The sequence below is a fragment of the Mytilus trossulus genome, unplaced genomic scaffold, assembly GCF_036588685.1.
Source record: "Mytilus trossulus isolate FHL-02 unplaced genomic scaffold, PNRI_Mtr1.1.1.hap1 h1tg000244l__unscaffolded, whole genome shotgun sequence".
In the NCBI taxonomy this organism is placed as follows: Eukaryota; Metazoa; Mollusca; class Bivalvia; order Mytilida; family Mytilidae; genus Mytilus; species Mytilus trossulus.
In genome coordinates this window covers 530,856-547,764 of record NW_026963317.1, presented here as the reverse complement: position 1 = coordinate 547,764, position 16,909 = coordinate 530,856, and the positions used below count along the sequence as shown (strand labels likewise).

General features: G+C 32.8%; 1 protein-coding gene across 1 annotated transcript; it reads right to left on the bottom strand.

Annotated features, from left to right (window-relative positions):
- Positions 1-6,888: 6,888 nt before the first annotated feature.
- LOC134701374 (tetratricopeptide repeat protein 9C-like) lies at positions 6,889-11,658 on the bottom strand. The gene is made up of 3 exons (XM_063562515.1): positions 11,337-11,658; positions 7,801-7,974; positions 6,889-7,062 (listed from the first exon to the last, which is right to left on the bottom strand). The coding sequence occupies exons 1-3, from the start codon at positions 11,608-11,610 to the stop codon at positions 6,959-6,961; spliced, it is 552 nt and encodes a 183-aa protein (XP_063418585.1). The 5' UTR covers positions 11,611-11,658; the 3' UTR covers positions 6,889-6,958.
- Positions 11,659-16,909: the final 5,251 nt, after the last annotated feature.

Here is a 16,909-nt window from a genome sequence, read left to right as displayed (position 1 = left end):
CTTTAGAATTATTTTGTAAGCCTTTGTCCTTATAGTCTTCTCACAATCATGCTGTGTAAACTTATATTTTATTTACATAAAAGGACATTTTTTTTGGCAAGTTATCTGCCCATTATATTTGATAATTAAAAGATTTGGAAATTGGTGGATTAAACCTAGTTTTATAGCGCTAATCCTCTCACTTTGACGACAGGCTCATCAAGTTCCATTATATTTACAATGATGTGTGAACTAAACAGACATAATAAATAAATTATTCAAAATATGGATACAGCAGTCATCATCGTGTAACAATTTTAAAAAGGAACAATTTAACAGAACACAAAAACATCTATCTACAAACACATTCATTGATTCACGTGTCTGACGTCAGAAAATTTTATATGTGACATATATATGTCTTTCAATGTCTGTATATACAAACAATTTAAAAATTTCAAATAGGCAATGTTAGCATACAGGCTTAAAAAATCAAAAGTATGTAAGAACTAATTTCAGAAATAGACCAAAATTTAAAATAGCACAAAAGTTTTATAGAATTTATAAGAATCAACAAATAGTTTAATCCACTATGTGATTGAATAATTTTGACGTTTGTGGTTCAAAGTATTTTGTAATTCATAATAGAAATAAATCATAATGACATCCATTAGAACAATATGATACTGACAGGATCTTTTAAAGTACAGAGACACGTTATAAGAACCAAAGAAATACAAAAATTTGCATATACAAAAAAAAACAGCAAAAAATGAAAAACAATACAAACAAATTGATGTGATGTTTAAGTACATAGCCACATTAAATGGATATCACATAAAACAATCCAACAGTAAACGTACTATCAATAATAGAACAAAGACAAATGAAAGAACAATGACAAATGAAAGAACAATAAAACACGTTGTTAAGATGATAAACAACATCAGTACGCAAAATCTACACATCAAGACCATCCTGTATTATTTGTGAAATTGATACGGAATATTCATCAACAAGGGTTGTTACCTTCTGATGAACTTTTTAGCTCACCTGGCCCGAAGGGCCAAGTGAGCTTTTCTCACCACTTGGCGTCCGTCGTCCGTCGTCGTCCGTCGTCGTCCGTCGTCGTCGTCGTTAACAATTTACATTTTGAACTTCTTCTAGAGAACCACTGAATGGAATGGAACCAAACATGGCATGAATGTTCCTTATGAGGTGCTGACCAAGTGTTGTTACTTTGTAGCCGATCCATCATCCAAGATGGCCGCCAGCGGGGGACTTAGTTTAACATAGGACACTATGGGAAATGCATACAAATGACTTCTTTTAGAGAACCATTGAATGGAATGAAACCAAACATGGCATGAATGTTCCTTATGAGGTGCTGACCAAGTGTTGTTACTTTGTTGCCGATCCATCATCCAAGATGGCCACCAGCCGGGGACTTAGTTTAACATAGGACCCTATGGGAAATGCATACAAATGACTTCTTTTAGAGAACCACTGAATGGAATAAAACCAAACATAGCATGAATTATCCTAATGGGGTGCTGACCAAGTGTTGTTACTTTGTAGCCGATCCATCATCCAAGATGGCCGCCAGCGGGGGACTTAGTTTAACATAGGACCCTATGGGAAATGCATACAAATGACTTCTTCTAGAGAACCACTAAATGGAATGAAACCAAACATAGCATGAATATTCATTCCTTATGGAGTGCTGACCAAGTGTTGTTACTTTGTAGCCGATCCATTATCCAAGATGGCCACCAGCGGGGACTTAGTTTAACATAGCACCCTATTGGAAATGCATACAAATGACTTCTTTTAGTGAACCACTGAATGGAATGAAACCAAACATGGCATGAATGTTCCTTATGTGGTGCTGACCAAGTGTTGTTACTTTGTAGCCGATCCATCATCAAAGATGGCCGCCAGCAGGGGACTTAGTTTAACACAGGACCCTATGGGAAATGCATACAAATGACTTCTTTTAGAGAACCACTGAATGGAATAAAACCAAACATAGCATGAATGTTCCTTATGGGGTGCTGACCAAGTGTTGTTACTTTGTAGCCGATCCATCATCCAAGATGGCCGCCAGCGGGGGACTTAGTTTAACATAGGACCCTATGGGAAATGCATACAAATGACTTCTTTTAGAGAACCACTGAATGGAATGAAACCAAACATGGCATGAATGTTCCTTATGAGGTGCTGACCAAGTGTTGTTACTTTGTTGCTGATCCATCATCCAAGATAGCCGCCAGCCGGGGACTTAGTTTAACATAGGACCCTATGGGAAATGCATACAAATGACTTCTTTTAGAGAACCACTGAATGGAATAAAACCAAACATAGCATGAATGTTCCTTATGGGATGCTGACCAAGTGTTGTTACTTTTTAGCCGATCCATCATCCAAGATGGCCGCCAGCGGGGGACTTAGTTTAACATAGGACCCTATTGGAAATGCATACAAATCACTTCTTCTAGTGAACCACTGAATGGAATGAAACCAAACATGGCATGAATGTTCCTTATGTGGTGCTGACCAAGTGTTGTTACTTTGTTGCTGATCCATCATCCAAGATAGCCGCCAGCCGGGGACTTAGTTTAACATAGGACCCTATGGGAAATGCATACAAATGACTTCTTCTAGAGAACCACTGAATGGAATGAAACCAAACATGGCATGAATGTTCCTTATGAGGTGCTGACCAAGTGTTGTTACTTTGTTGCTGATCCATCATCCAAGATAGCCGCCAGCCGGGGACTTAGTTTAACATAGGACCCTATGGGAAATGCATACAAATGACTTCTTCTAGAGAACCACTAAATGGAATGAAACCAAACATAGCATGAATGTTCCTTATGGAGTGCTGACCAAGTGTTGTTACTTTGTAGCTGATCCATTATCCAAGAAGGCAGCCAGCGGGGGACTTAGTTTAACATAGGACCCTATTGGAAATGCATACAAATCACTTCTTCTAGTGAACCACTGAATGGAATGAAACCAAACATGGCATGAATGTTCCTTATGTGGTGCTGACCAAGTGTTGTTACTTTGTAGCTGATCCATCATCCAAGATGGCCGCCAGCGTGGGACTTAGTTTAACATAGGACCCTATGGGAAATGCATACAAATGACTTCTTTTAGAGAACCACTGAATGGAATGAAATCAAACATGGCATGAATGTTCCTAATGTGGTGCTGACCAAGTGTTGTTACTTTGTAGCCGATCCATTATCCAAGATTGCCGCCAGCGGGGGACTTAGTTTAACATAGGACCCTATAAGGAAATGCATACAAATGACTTCTTTTAGAGAACCACTGAATGGAACAAAACCAAACATTGCATGAATGTTCCTTATGAGGTGCTGACCAAGTGTTGTTACTTTGTAGCTGATCCATCATCCAAGATGGCCGCCAGCAGGGAACTTAGTTTAACATAGGACCCTATGGGAAATGCATACAAATGACTTCTTTTAGAGAACCACTGAATGGAATAAAACCAAACATGGCATGAATGTTCCTTATGAGGTGCTGACCAAGTGTTGTTACTTTGTAGCCGATCCGTCATCCAAGATGGCCGCCAGTGGGGGACTTTTGAATGAAATTAAACATGTTCCTTTTCTTATAAATGAGGTTGTGTTGTCACTTTTAGCCAAATTTTATATTTTTTTATATGATTTCAAAAACCCAAGTAGAATCAGGTGAGCGATACAGGCTCTTGAGAGCCTCTAGTTTTTAGAAAAAGGACAAGATGTTCTTTGAAATACCCCTGGTTCATCAACTTTCTACTCAGATTTTTTTACATAAATAAGGCCGTTAGTTTTCTGGTTTAAATTGTTTTACATCTTCTTATCTGGGCCTTTTATAGCTGACTATGCGGTATGGGCTTTGCTCATTGTTTAAGGCAGTATGGTGATCTATAGTTGTAAATGTTTATGACTTTTTGGTCTTTTGTGGATAGTTGTTTCATTGACAATCATACCACATCTTCTTTTTTATATTTTACAAAGTCTGAGTAGGAGCTGCAAACTTTTGAATATCAAATAAGTTGGGAAATATATATCCAATATGCAGGTGAAGTTGGTATATTGCTACTAAGGTGGGGGAAATTTATTATTTCAAGATTAAAATCGTCTCGTTTGTCATAGATTCTGGCGCTGAGATGACTGTTTAAGTCAAATTCAAGATTTCTAAAAATGAGGCGGAGGAAGCTGTTGTTTCTTTAATTTCTAGTTCTGGGGGATATATTAATGGAACCCAATCAGAAAGGTTCAGATTGTTTATGTTAAGAACATCATCAATATATCTGAAAGTGAAATCGAATAATCTGGCTTCTTAGTGATCCTCCTGCTTTTGACAATTCTCTGAAGGAACTCCGATTCATATGAAAATAAGAGGAGCACAGTTTGTTCCCATATGAATGCTGACAATTTGTTGGTAAAGTCTACCTCGAATCTCAACAAATATGTTGTCAATAAAGTGTCTTTTTATGCTGTAAATGTTAAACTACTGTTTCAGGTTAGGGTGAAGGTTGGTAAGTTCTAATTCAGGTGCCTGATGTTCAGTGGTTGTCGTTTGTTGGTGTGGTGCATAAGTGTTTCTAGTTTTCTCATCACTTGGCGTCCATCGTCGTCAACTTTTACAAAAAAATCTTGTCCTCTGAAACTACTGGGCCAAATTTAACCAAACTTGACCACAATCATCATTGGGGTATTTAGTTTTAAAATGTGTCCAATGACCCGGCCAACCAACCAAGATGTGGCTGCCATGGCTAAAAATAGAACATAGGGGTAAAATGTTGATTTTGGCTTATATCTCTGTTACCAAAGCATTTAAAGCAAATCTGACTGGGGTTAATTTGTTTTTCAGGCTAAGATCTATCTGCCCTTAAATTTTCAGATGAATCGGACATCCCATTATTGGGTTGCTGCCCCTGAATTGGTAATTTTCAGGAAATTTTGCTGTTTTGGTTATTACATGTATCTTGAATATTAGTATAGATAGAGATAAACTGTAAACAGCAATAATGTTCAGAAAAGTAGGATCTACAAATAAGTAAACACGACCATAATGAGAAATTGTCACCTTGAGTTATTGCCCTTAAGTCAATTTTTAACAATTTTTGTAATATTTTGTTAATTTTTACAAAATATTTTCCTGTGTAACTATTTGGCCAAGTTCATTATAGATAGATATAATTGTTAGCAGCAAGAATGTTCAGTCAAGTAAGATTTACAAATACATTACCATAACCAAAACACAATTTTGTTATGAATCCATCTGTTTCCTAAGTTTAATATGCACATGGACCAAGGTGAGTGACATAGGCTCTTTGGAGCCTCTAATTTATATACATTTAGATTAGGCCATTGGTTTCCATTTGAATTGTTTTAAACTTGCAATTTGGAGCCTTTAATTGCTTGTCATTCGTTATTAACCAAGGCTCTATGTTGAAGGCAGTACTTTGACCTAAAAATGTTCTTTTTATACATTGTGACTTAGAAGGGGAGATGTATCATTGGTACTTTTACCACATCTTATTCCCATGAACTCAGCTACTTGGGAAGGGTAATCAGTTTCGGCTCCACATCATGTTGTTCAAATCTTGTTAAATCTGACATAACAATATCACAATTGAGAAAAAAGACTGCATTTTGGATACAATAATTGAAATATATCTGTGGTTGATCTATATCACAGATATTTCATAATTGTTAACACACTCACGATGGCCTCCACAAGACTTTCCAAGAAATTACTCCATTTTATCCCTTGAAATTCTTTCAATACTTTTTTTGTATTTAAAGCAGCAGCCTTCTTTTAATGAAATCATGATATGATATTTAAGAGCTGGTGTATCCTACTGTGGATTCATTATTATTCGTTGGGTACCAATTTTCGTGGGTACTGGTGAACAACGAAATTAAATGTTCAACGAATAACAATTTTTCTATAGACTTGTATGCAGACTTCGGCAAATCCACGAAATTAAATATCCACAAACAGACAATTTTTCCCTAATCCACGAAAATTGGAACCAACGAAAATAAATGAATCCACAGTATCAACTGGGAAATATATTCTCTATATGAAGGCATGGCTGTAATGTTACTACATAGAAATGGAAAGTCTACAACTAAGAAGGTGACATAATCCCTTTTATCTGAAATGTTGTTTTCAAATGACTTTTGCTTTGCTCATTTTTGAATGCTGTACGGTGACCTATATTTGTTAATGTCTGTGTCATTTTGGTCTCTTGTGGACAGTTGTTTCATTGGCAATCATACCACATCTTCTTTTTTATATTTATTGTCAATTTCTAGAAGTCATGTCTTTCAATTTGCATATTATGATAGATGTATTGAACTTGGTCACAAGCTTTGAAATTATATCGATATTAACCCCTTCTCTACACATTTTTTTGTAAGGGTTGTAATTTATATCTGATACAATCTTATGATTATAAACAAGCTTCTGTCCTCCAAGTTTGGTAGAAATCAAGGATAGTTTAAAAAAGTTATTAAAACTTTAAAAACTTTAACCACAGAGTGAATATTTGTGGACGACACATACGACAAAGATAACAGAAAGTAGGATTGCTATATCTCACTCTTTCAACAAAGTTGAAGGCTTGACAAAAAACAAAAATGTGGTGGACAACTATTGAATTAAAAGTGGAGGTATGCTTAGCAATATAAGAATGCTTTCTTTTTTATTATATTCAATTTCTAACCCTGCATTGGGCTCTAATAGTCTTAATCTCCTAATTTGACAATAAAGACTTCAGGCATTACCAAACCACAATATAGACACATTTAAGAAAGATGGACTTGTACAACACTAAATGTCCAGAGACTTATTGGTGCTGCATAATTGAAAATGAACAAAACATAAATGTAAAAAAGTAATTTATGAAATAAATAATAAATTGCTGTAATGAGATCTATCCTCCATTTTCTTGTCAAGTTGGTTGTGTAAACATTTTTTTATAAGCAGTCCTTAGTTCTTGATCTTGTTTAGCTATTCCTTCTTTACATAACGTCAAATATTTCCTCGTTAATGTATCTGTAAAATAAAAATACAAATTCATATTTACAAACAGTCGCTTATTGTTTATCTGAAAATTATAATATAAATAGATGTTAAAAAAAATTCTGTTAATGTGGTCATCCGCTAACATGGTAAAAAAGGTTATTTTAAGTTTACTGACTCTATGTTAAGTTTGTGAGTTAAAAGGCTGAGTTTACACATTAACAAACTCTGTAAATAACTTTTATGACATACAGTTTAAATAAACTGCATTAATCAAATTGCTTGTTAGCACTGAGGGTAAAGATTACTTTAATTTATCAATGGGAAGTCAATTAAATATTGCATTGTATAAAGCATTGGTTGTAGTTGATTCAACTGCAATTCTAAAAAAAGGGAGATAATTTCAATTTTTCAATATGACTTTCACAATGACATCATTGAAATTTTTAGAACAGATGTTAGATTCCTGCACCTTGCGAAAGGTATGTTATTATCTTGATAAGTATAACATCCAGTTCTTTGAGAAGATTTTTGTAAAAGATGATGGACGAGGAAGATAACAGTCAGACGCCAATTGAAAACAATTGCCCATGATGGTCCTTTGTGCAAGTTCAGAAAATAATAGCTTTCTACCAAATAAGACCATTTTTTTAATTTTGAAATGCTTTTCAGTTTTATATATCAATTAGTTTTAGTATTATGATCTCAAATACAAATTCTCATTTGACACAAAAAAATGAAATGACTAATTGATACAATTACTCAACCTACCATTTTGTTTTGATTGCTGTAAATATTCTAAAGCTTCTTCATAATTCTTCAAATGATAACAAGCCACACCTTTCCTATACAAAGCTTTCACATTCCCCTTGGATGCCTCTAATACATTGTTACAATGCTCTACTATCTTCTCATAGTTTGGTTCTTCTTGTTGTAACATACAAGCTGAAAAATATAAAAATTATTGAATTAGAATAAAGGTTAAATAATCTGTATTGTGAACCACTATTACAATGCTCAAGGCTAGTAAAATTTTATTGGAACTATTAAGTATTTGCAAAACTTATGTTTAGACACATTAGAAAAAATATTGGAAAAATTGTCTGCAGGCTAGTACTACATGTAGTTTGATGGATTGAGTGCCAAGTCTTTTCTGCATTCCATCATGATGTACATTTGTATACATTTGTATATACCTACGAGTGCAGGATTTTTTGCTGCATTAAAGACCTGTTGGTGACCCTCTGCTGTTTGGTGCCTGTTCTTCTATGGTCGGGTTGTTGTCTCTTTGACACATTCCTCATTTCCATTCTCAATTTTATAAAGGTTAAAACTATCATTTTATTGATTTAATACTCCTGTGATATTTTGACCTGTTATTCAATTGTTGTTGGTGGTAAAAACATGTATCTGCCATATATGTTTTTTTAATTTATATTAGAAAGTAGGGTTAATTGAACAGAATTGTACCACATTTTGTCTTGCCTGAATCTTAGGTTGTAAGATTATGAATTTTTGTGATGGAAAATGTGTTGCATAAACATGATAAACATGATAAATGAATTCTCTCATTTTAAATTTTAAAATCACTAATTGTGCATGTATATTTATATAGAATTTTTAGAATTCACAATAATTTGTCCAATTTTGTTCAATGTTCAACAAATATATACATGTACAATATCTGATTTTGAATGTTTTTCCTTTTAACATGTCCAAAGAGAGCATACATAACAGAAGGGTATATACAATGTAACAGTACCACAAAGAACCTCAACAATATGGTTGAATTAAAACATTAATCTTTAGGGCCTATGATCTTTTTTAAAACAACATTAATTAAGGACTCAAGAGTATGATTTGATTTTTGGTGTTTTAATGCCACTTTAAAGCACCGCATTTAGGCTATATCCTGGCAGTCAGTTTTTATTGGTGGAGGAAGTCGGAGTGCCCGGGGAAAACCATGACCTTTGATAGGAAAACTGACAATCCTTGTGTCAATTAAGCTTGGAGTTGAGTGCACCCGCACAAACAGGGGTGGAACTCACAACCTCAGTGTTGACTGGCTAGAGATTACAGTAGTAACTACTTCGGCCACTCAGCCACAGAGACACAAAGTATGAGATTTCCTGCAAATTTGTTACTAGATTATACAAAAATTAGCATATGATTTCCTGTGAATTTATTAATCTGATTGCAAAAATGTATGCTGACATTGCATCATGATAAACTGATATTTTCATTCCCTGCATAAGCAAATCTTCAGGAGCTCATCCTTAAGCACCTGCCTCACACTATTTTACACACAAAGGTTTTTTTTTTACATTGTTCAAGGCCATGTACAAATGTACATTGAACAGGTCTCTCTTACTATTAATGACAAGAATAATTTAGCGTCTGACAAGAAGTGACAAGAAAACGTAGTACAGGTTACAATGGTACAAGATAATTATAATTAGTGCGAAATTTGTCCCACAGACAACCATACCACATCCTTATTCATACAGTATATAATAAACATTGTACAAAATGTACATGCATGAAGCCTAAACCCGAATCCGGGTCTATTCGCGCCCATTCATGTAAGCACCCACTCATGTTCGCCCCCTTTCACTTTCGCACCCTACATGTTTGCACCCTACATGTTCGCGCCCAATTTTAATTGGTTTTGGGTTTGATAACTTTGTATTCAAGTTTTGGCAAGTAGTATTCTTGTAAGTATAATTGTTTTTGTTGTCTCAAAATAAAGTGAGACAGCATTTTTTATTGTGTTGGATAAATTGATAGACTATAGTGTATTGTTAAAACAAATAATATTCCTTTCTAAATAAAGTGGGATTCTGTCAACGTTTTATTTTGTGTTGAATAACTCTTCTTCATCACGGTTTGTGTTAGTGTATTGCTATAACTTTGTTTTATTGACTTGTTTCAAAATGAAGCTTCAAGAAGACATAGAAGCAGCTATTAAATGGGAACAAGACTTCACCCTGACAAATGTAACATCTTAAGAGTCTCAACAAAGAAAAAACAAATACACTTCTATTACAACATGCACGGTCATATCCTAGAACAAGTACAATCAGCTAAATATCTAGGTATTACAATCTCTTCAGATCTGAAATGGAACAAACATATACAACAATCAGCAGCAAAAGCAAACCAATCTTTATCTTTCGTCAGACGCAACCTAAAAATTAGTTCAAAATTAGTGAAGGAAAGAGCATATCAAACTATAGTAAGACCAAAACTCGAATACTGTTGTACCGTTTGGGACCCATACACATCAGAAAATATATACAGACTGGAACAAGTGCAAAGAAGAGCTGCACGATATACATGCAACAGATTTCACAACACCAGCAGTGTATCTGATATGCTTCAAAATCTGAAATGGCAAACTCTGCAAGAACGAAGGCTTAAAACAAGATTACAAATGTTCCACAAAGTAATAAATAACGAAATTGCTATACCATCACAAGATATTCTGATAAAAAGCCAGTCCAAAACAAGATCTACTCATCAATTAACATTCAGACAGCTCCAATGCAATAAAGACAGTTTTAAATTCTCATTCTTCAGCCAAACAATCAAAGACTGGAATAAACTACCACCTGAAATTTCAAACAAAACTTCTACAGACAACTTTAAGGATGCACTTACCCATGAAGTACTCCTTAAAACCTTTTCTCACTTAAACTAAATGTACCTATTGTTTTTATCTTAATTTAAAAAAAAAAAAAAAAAAAAAATGTAAAAATTAAAAGTTCAATAAAAATTGTAAATCTTAAAAATAAAGAAAAATTGAAATTGATTTTAAAAAGCAACCTCAATCAGGCATGCGCCAGAATGTAATCTTCAAAATGTTGATGGTATTCTGTAACTAAAGAAGAAGTGAGATTCTGACTACGTATTTTTTTGTGTGATGAATACATTTTATCATGTTTTGGTTTTAATAGTGTATTGCTATATTTTATTGTTTCATTGTTTCAGATCAAAGGGCCTAGGCTGTTAAAAACAAACATCAAGATGCGTGATATATCAGAACAGGAGCAATTAAAGGATTTAATTTTAATTAGATTGATTAAACTGGAATTTGAATTTAAATTGGGCGCGAACGTGTAGAGTGCGAACGGACCTTGGGTGCAAACGTAGGAGGTGCGAACGTGTAGGGTGGGAAAGTATATTGGGCGCGAACGGACCTGATACCCCTAAACCCCAAACCAAATGGGAAATTAAGTATTTGAGTGTCAATCAAATGGGGAATTTATGCCAGACTACAGTCTAGGCAATGCTTAATCAAAATTCACCTGCTAGATTATTATAACAATCTGCTTTTAATGTATTTGTTCTATCTTTAACTTCTATTGGAATATCTGTACTATCTGCCGACAGACCCATTAGGTTTCCTATATTCCTATTTTGACCCACTGCTTTCAGTTGAATTATTGCTCTGTGATATTTGCCAATGGCAACTTTATAATTTTTTGCTTTATATTGTTCATTGCCTTCCTTTTTAAATCTTTCTGCTGCTTCAATTTTGTCTTTGTCGCTGACAAGTTTAGGTTTTTCAGAACTTTCCATTTTTCACGTGTGTGGAAGTAAGCAGGTAAACAACAATCTTGTTTTTGGTTGTCGTCATCTAAAACTTTTTTTGTGAATAAGGAAATCAAAGGATATCATATTTTGATAAAACTATTTTAGAATTAAGGGAGCAATATCAATTTCTTTTATCAATGTGAATATAATTATTTATTGTTTCACTTTAACGACAGGCAAATATGTTCTTTTACCGCAATGTTAAATAATAAAAAAAGGAACAACGATGTACCAAAAAGTAAAATCACAAAAATACTGAACTCGGAGGAAAATCAATTTGGAAAGTCCATAATCACATGGCAAAATCAAAAAACAAAACGCATCAAAAACGAATGGACAAGAACTGTCATATTCCTGACTTGGTACAGGCATTTTCAAATGTAGAAAATGGTGGATTAAACCCGGTTCTATAGCGCTAACCCTCTCACTTTAATAACAGTCTCATCAAATTCCGTTACATTTACATGATGCGTTAAATAAACAGTCACAATCAATAAAATAGTCAAAATATGGGAACATCAGTCATCATCGTATAACAATTTAACAGGACACAACAACATCTACTATAGACCAAGAGATAGGACCGAAAGACACAACACTAGGCTGGCGGGTATAAGATTTTCAGAAAAAAAATAAACTTTAATTTTTCAAAACAAATTTTATTTGTAACCTTTAATAGTTGTTACTTTATCATTTGGTACAAAAGTCGTTCCAAAAAATCAATTTGTGCTGACCACAGGTGACTTTTAAAATGTAACGTAAGTGTACCCAAATTGCACCTATTCAGAAAAAATAGCAACGGAAATCTTACAAGATTTTCTATAATAGTTCAACAGAAAAAAGGACATCAACAAAAATTTATGCTTCTTTCGAAGGCAGATTGTGAGCGTAAATGAACGCGGTGACCCCATTTTTTTATTTCATTTTTCTATTAAGTATAAGATAAAGACGTTCATTTATAGAAAAATATAGAGAAATCCTATATTAAATTAAAAAAAAATCATTTAGAACCGCGAGCCCCCTTACTATTGATTAGATATTATGAAAGGGAAAACAATCGATTAAAGAGGCTGGTTAATTGACCCGTTTCATATTGCCAAGAAATGGGACCTTTACATAATTGAAATCAAACATTATTCTTTATAACATGACTTCGTAGACTTTGACAATAATTTATAAAATAACTTTTATTTAGAAATTATCTATTATTATTCTAAGGGCTGAAACAAATAACGGTGATATACTTTATTAACAAACTTAAATTTTGATTTTCAAAAATCATTTTCATGATTTAGTATAGATTATAATTAGGCACTGGCTACGGTTTCATGGAAATGTAACAATAATAAAAATATTATTGTTGATTTTGTTACATGAAAAACAGCAATGTACGCTAGATTTATTAAAATTAAATCTTCTATAGTTTTGTTGCTTAATTCTTTCATATGTACTAAATAATACTTGTTATAATGATAAATAATAAATATCGTATGTTATTATTGTATATATTGTATATAAAATAAATGTCTTTAACTTTTATTATCATTAGTACATATTACTAGCCCCATCGTACATTGCTGTTTTTATGTAACAATAACGCCATCTTACCGTAGCCTCAATAATTATTGTTACATTCGTAATTAATCGATTCCTTACCCAACAATGCATTCCGGAAATTAGTCTCCAATGTAACAATAATATTTTTATTATTGTTTCATTTCCATGTAACCATAGCCAGTGCCTTATAATTATCACCAGAAAGTACATCATAAGCCTACATTTGTATTTGGCTGACTGATTACCGTTTGTATTTTAAAACATGTATTTATTTGTTTATGCAGTATCCACTATAATAAACAAGTCTTCTTCTTATAGAAATATAGAAAAAAAATGTAGAATGTTTACATGATACTTGACCAAACTGTAGTATGTATTTTGAGAATGTAGGACAGAAAGTCACAGGACAAAAAGTCACAATTCAGTTTTGAGATTATTTATCTTTAAACAAGAACAATTTTATTTGATTTTTTCTTTTTTTTTCTTGAAGTTTTATATTTGAAGCAACTTTGTGAATAAAATTTTACAATGATATCAATAATTATTAAATCATTGTTATGAAAACAAAATGTCAAAGTGGCTTATAGCTTCATTTTTTCAATAAATATATCCTTCGCTTGATTAAAATTTAATACATTTTCGTTTATCAAGGTTTATGAGCAATTTCATCAACTTAAACATGAATATATGTAACGAAAAGAAAGTGTCCTGTGACTTTTTGTCCTATCAAATTTGTGACTTTATGCCCTGTGACTTTTTGTCCGTTTACCGTATTTTGACATGTTTAAAAAATTAATACACTGTTGTATTAATTTGAGTTACCTAGTTTGTTTAACAAGCTACAGTTTACAGGTTTTAAAAGGTTACACATTTTGTTTTTATTACACCTATAAGTACTGATATAGATAATATAGATAATTTTGATAAATTGCTTTTAGTCTTTCGTGTCCGTCAATTATGCAGCCATGCTGCTCCATTTGTTAAAACAAGTCATGATTACTGAGGACGGTGAATCAACAACTAAATGATAGATACACATGTATATAATGTTTTGTTCTTTACTGTTTTTTTTATGATGTATCGTATTATTTTGTTGATTTATGTATGCCTTCAACCCCATTGGGGTATACATTACATTATTCAATAAACTACTAGTTTAACACATGTATACAGTGCCACTGTGTTATAGTAGTCTCAGATCGGTGCTTTGCTTATGCGCCAATTGGCATTTCATTTGCGCCAAAAAATCTTTAATTTGCGCCACAAACAATAATTCATTTGCGCCAAAATAAAAACTTTCATTTGCGCCAATATTACAGGTAAATAGTATAAAACATATATTTAAAAAAAGATTTTTGGTAATAAAAGTTTTTCTTTTCAAAATTAAATATATTCTTCAGAAATCAGTCGACATTGAACCACACAAGTAATGTTAAAACCTTAATGAAAAGGAAAATCCCAAAAATACTGAACTCAGAGGAAAATCAATTTGGAAAGTCCATAATCACATGGCAAAATCAAAAACAAAACGCATCAAAAACGAATGAACAAGAAACGCAGTTTTGTTATACTAAATATAAACGTGATCATAACACCTACTATTTAGCATGAAAGAAAACAGTTCACACTGGAGTTATTCAAAGCATGATACACTATTGTAAAGTTATACGTCTACTCTGGCACCAAACTTGTAAGGGACGGCCCTGATGTATTCATGTCTGGAACATTCCTCCTCTCAAGTGCATACATATTGATAAAAAAAAAGATAGTCCATTTTTTTATGAACTGCAGTCCATTTCAGTTGCTATACTGGCTTTGCAAGGTTTCATTTATTTGGGATACCAATAAACGACTTGGTCTCCATTTTTCAGAACGTAGGCTTTGATAATAAACTAAAAGTGTGGTCATCAAAATATTACACACTTAATTCTCCTGTTGTATTTCTAAACTGAAAATGTCCATCTAGACACCTCGAACTTTACATGTGAACACTATATATATAATTAAAAAACTTTTAAAAAAAAATGGCGCAAATGAAGTTTTTATTTTTTGGCACAAATGAAACATAACCTTGTGGCGCAAATGAAAGATTGTAATTTTTAAAAATGAGCGCAAATGCAATGCGCCCTCTCAGATCACACCGAGAAAAAAGCATCACAATGTGAATAGAAGGTATTCTAAATGGTCCAATTTTGAAATGGAATGCGAAATTTTCTCCAATAAAAAGCTTTCGCAGAGTATAGCAAAAAACATTAGTCATTAAACAGTTTATTTTAAAGGTAAACGAAAAACGCTGATTGCGGCGTTTAGACAATTATACACCAGAGTAAAACAGACGTGGATATAAGTGATTATAGGTCAGAAATGATAAAAAAAAAAAAAAAAACCCATACTGTATTGCCACATCGACATGGAAATTTTGAAACAACGATGTGAAAACTAACAAACTAACTTATAACAATACAAATTAAATTTTTATTTTTAATTCATGACAATTTGATAAATATGAGTTATTTCTGAAAAAAAATGCATAAATTCTTAGAATACTTATAAAATGCAGAAATTACAACTTAACAAAAAAACAATTTGTGTTTATCTTATAAAACAAAAAAAGTTATATCTTTCTTTCGAACAGGAAAATACGGCCACATATGTGAATTTTGAGCAAATATATAAACTGATTTCGAACTAATTAACTAAAAAAGTAGCACATGAAGATACATTTTTTATTACATATTTGACTTAATCAGGTAAAAAATAGCCTACATGGAAATTTTCATCAACTTGTAAATACGAGATCAAAACTGTATCGAAACACGGAAGTACCAGTGACAGATCCAGAAATTTTCATAATTGGGGGCCCAATGACTGCCTAGGAGGGGGCCGCCCCCGTTCATGCTTCAGTAATTCCCTACAAATAATGAACCAAATTCTTCCCCTCTAAATCCGCATCTGATTACGTTTGTCATTAATACAAAAAAAAAAAAGATCTAAAATCAAATAATGCAGCAGCACCATACATTCATTCTTCTTTGGGGAGCATTTTTTTTTTATTTACTTAAAATTCTTCATGAAATAATTTGTTTCAAGATGCAAGTAAAAATAAATTTGTTTTTTATTGATCTTGTTTTTAATAGAAACTGAGTTACTAGAAATGTCATTAAAACTGTATATACTGAAGAGACATGTATTCACTTGATGTATTGCAAGTAAACTATAAAAGGATGTAAGACTTTACAGTGTTTCATACGACATGAAAAATCTTTTACCTTTTATTCGTGGACTTGATTGGTGAAAATTATATTTGATAATATAGATTGTAACGTACAAAATGAAATGGCCAGTAATTGTTGGAGGCCAGATTAAGAATTCCATAACTCTATACTGGTGAAGGCGTGCTTTTGCTTTCAGAAATTATTAAAAAGAACCAAATGATATTGGGTATCTATCCATAACACAAAATCAGTACAAGCACAAAAGAATAACCACACAAAAAGCAAAGGTTTAAGCATAATCTCATTATCTAAGAAAATGATAAAATCAAAAATAAAAATAAGTTGATCAAACAAAACAATAAGATTTGTATTAAATTTTAGCAGTATTGTAATAGCTTTTAAGAGATTAAGTTACCAATCAAAATTAAAAAAAATACTGCAAATTTAGTAGGTTGTGGTAATGCTTTAAAAAACTATCTAGTTGGTTTTCAGACCTACCCAAAATACTTTTT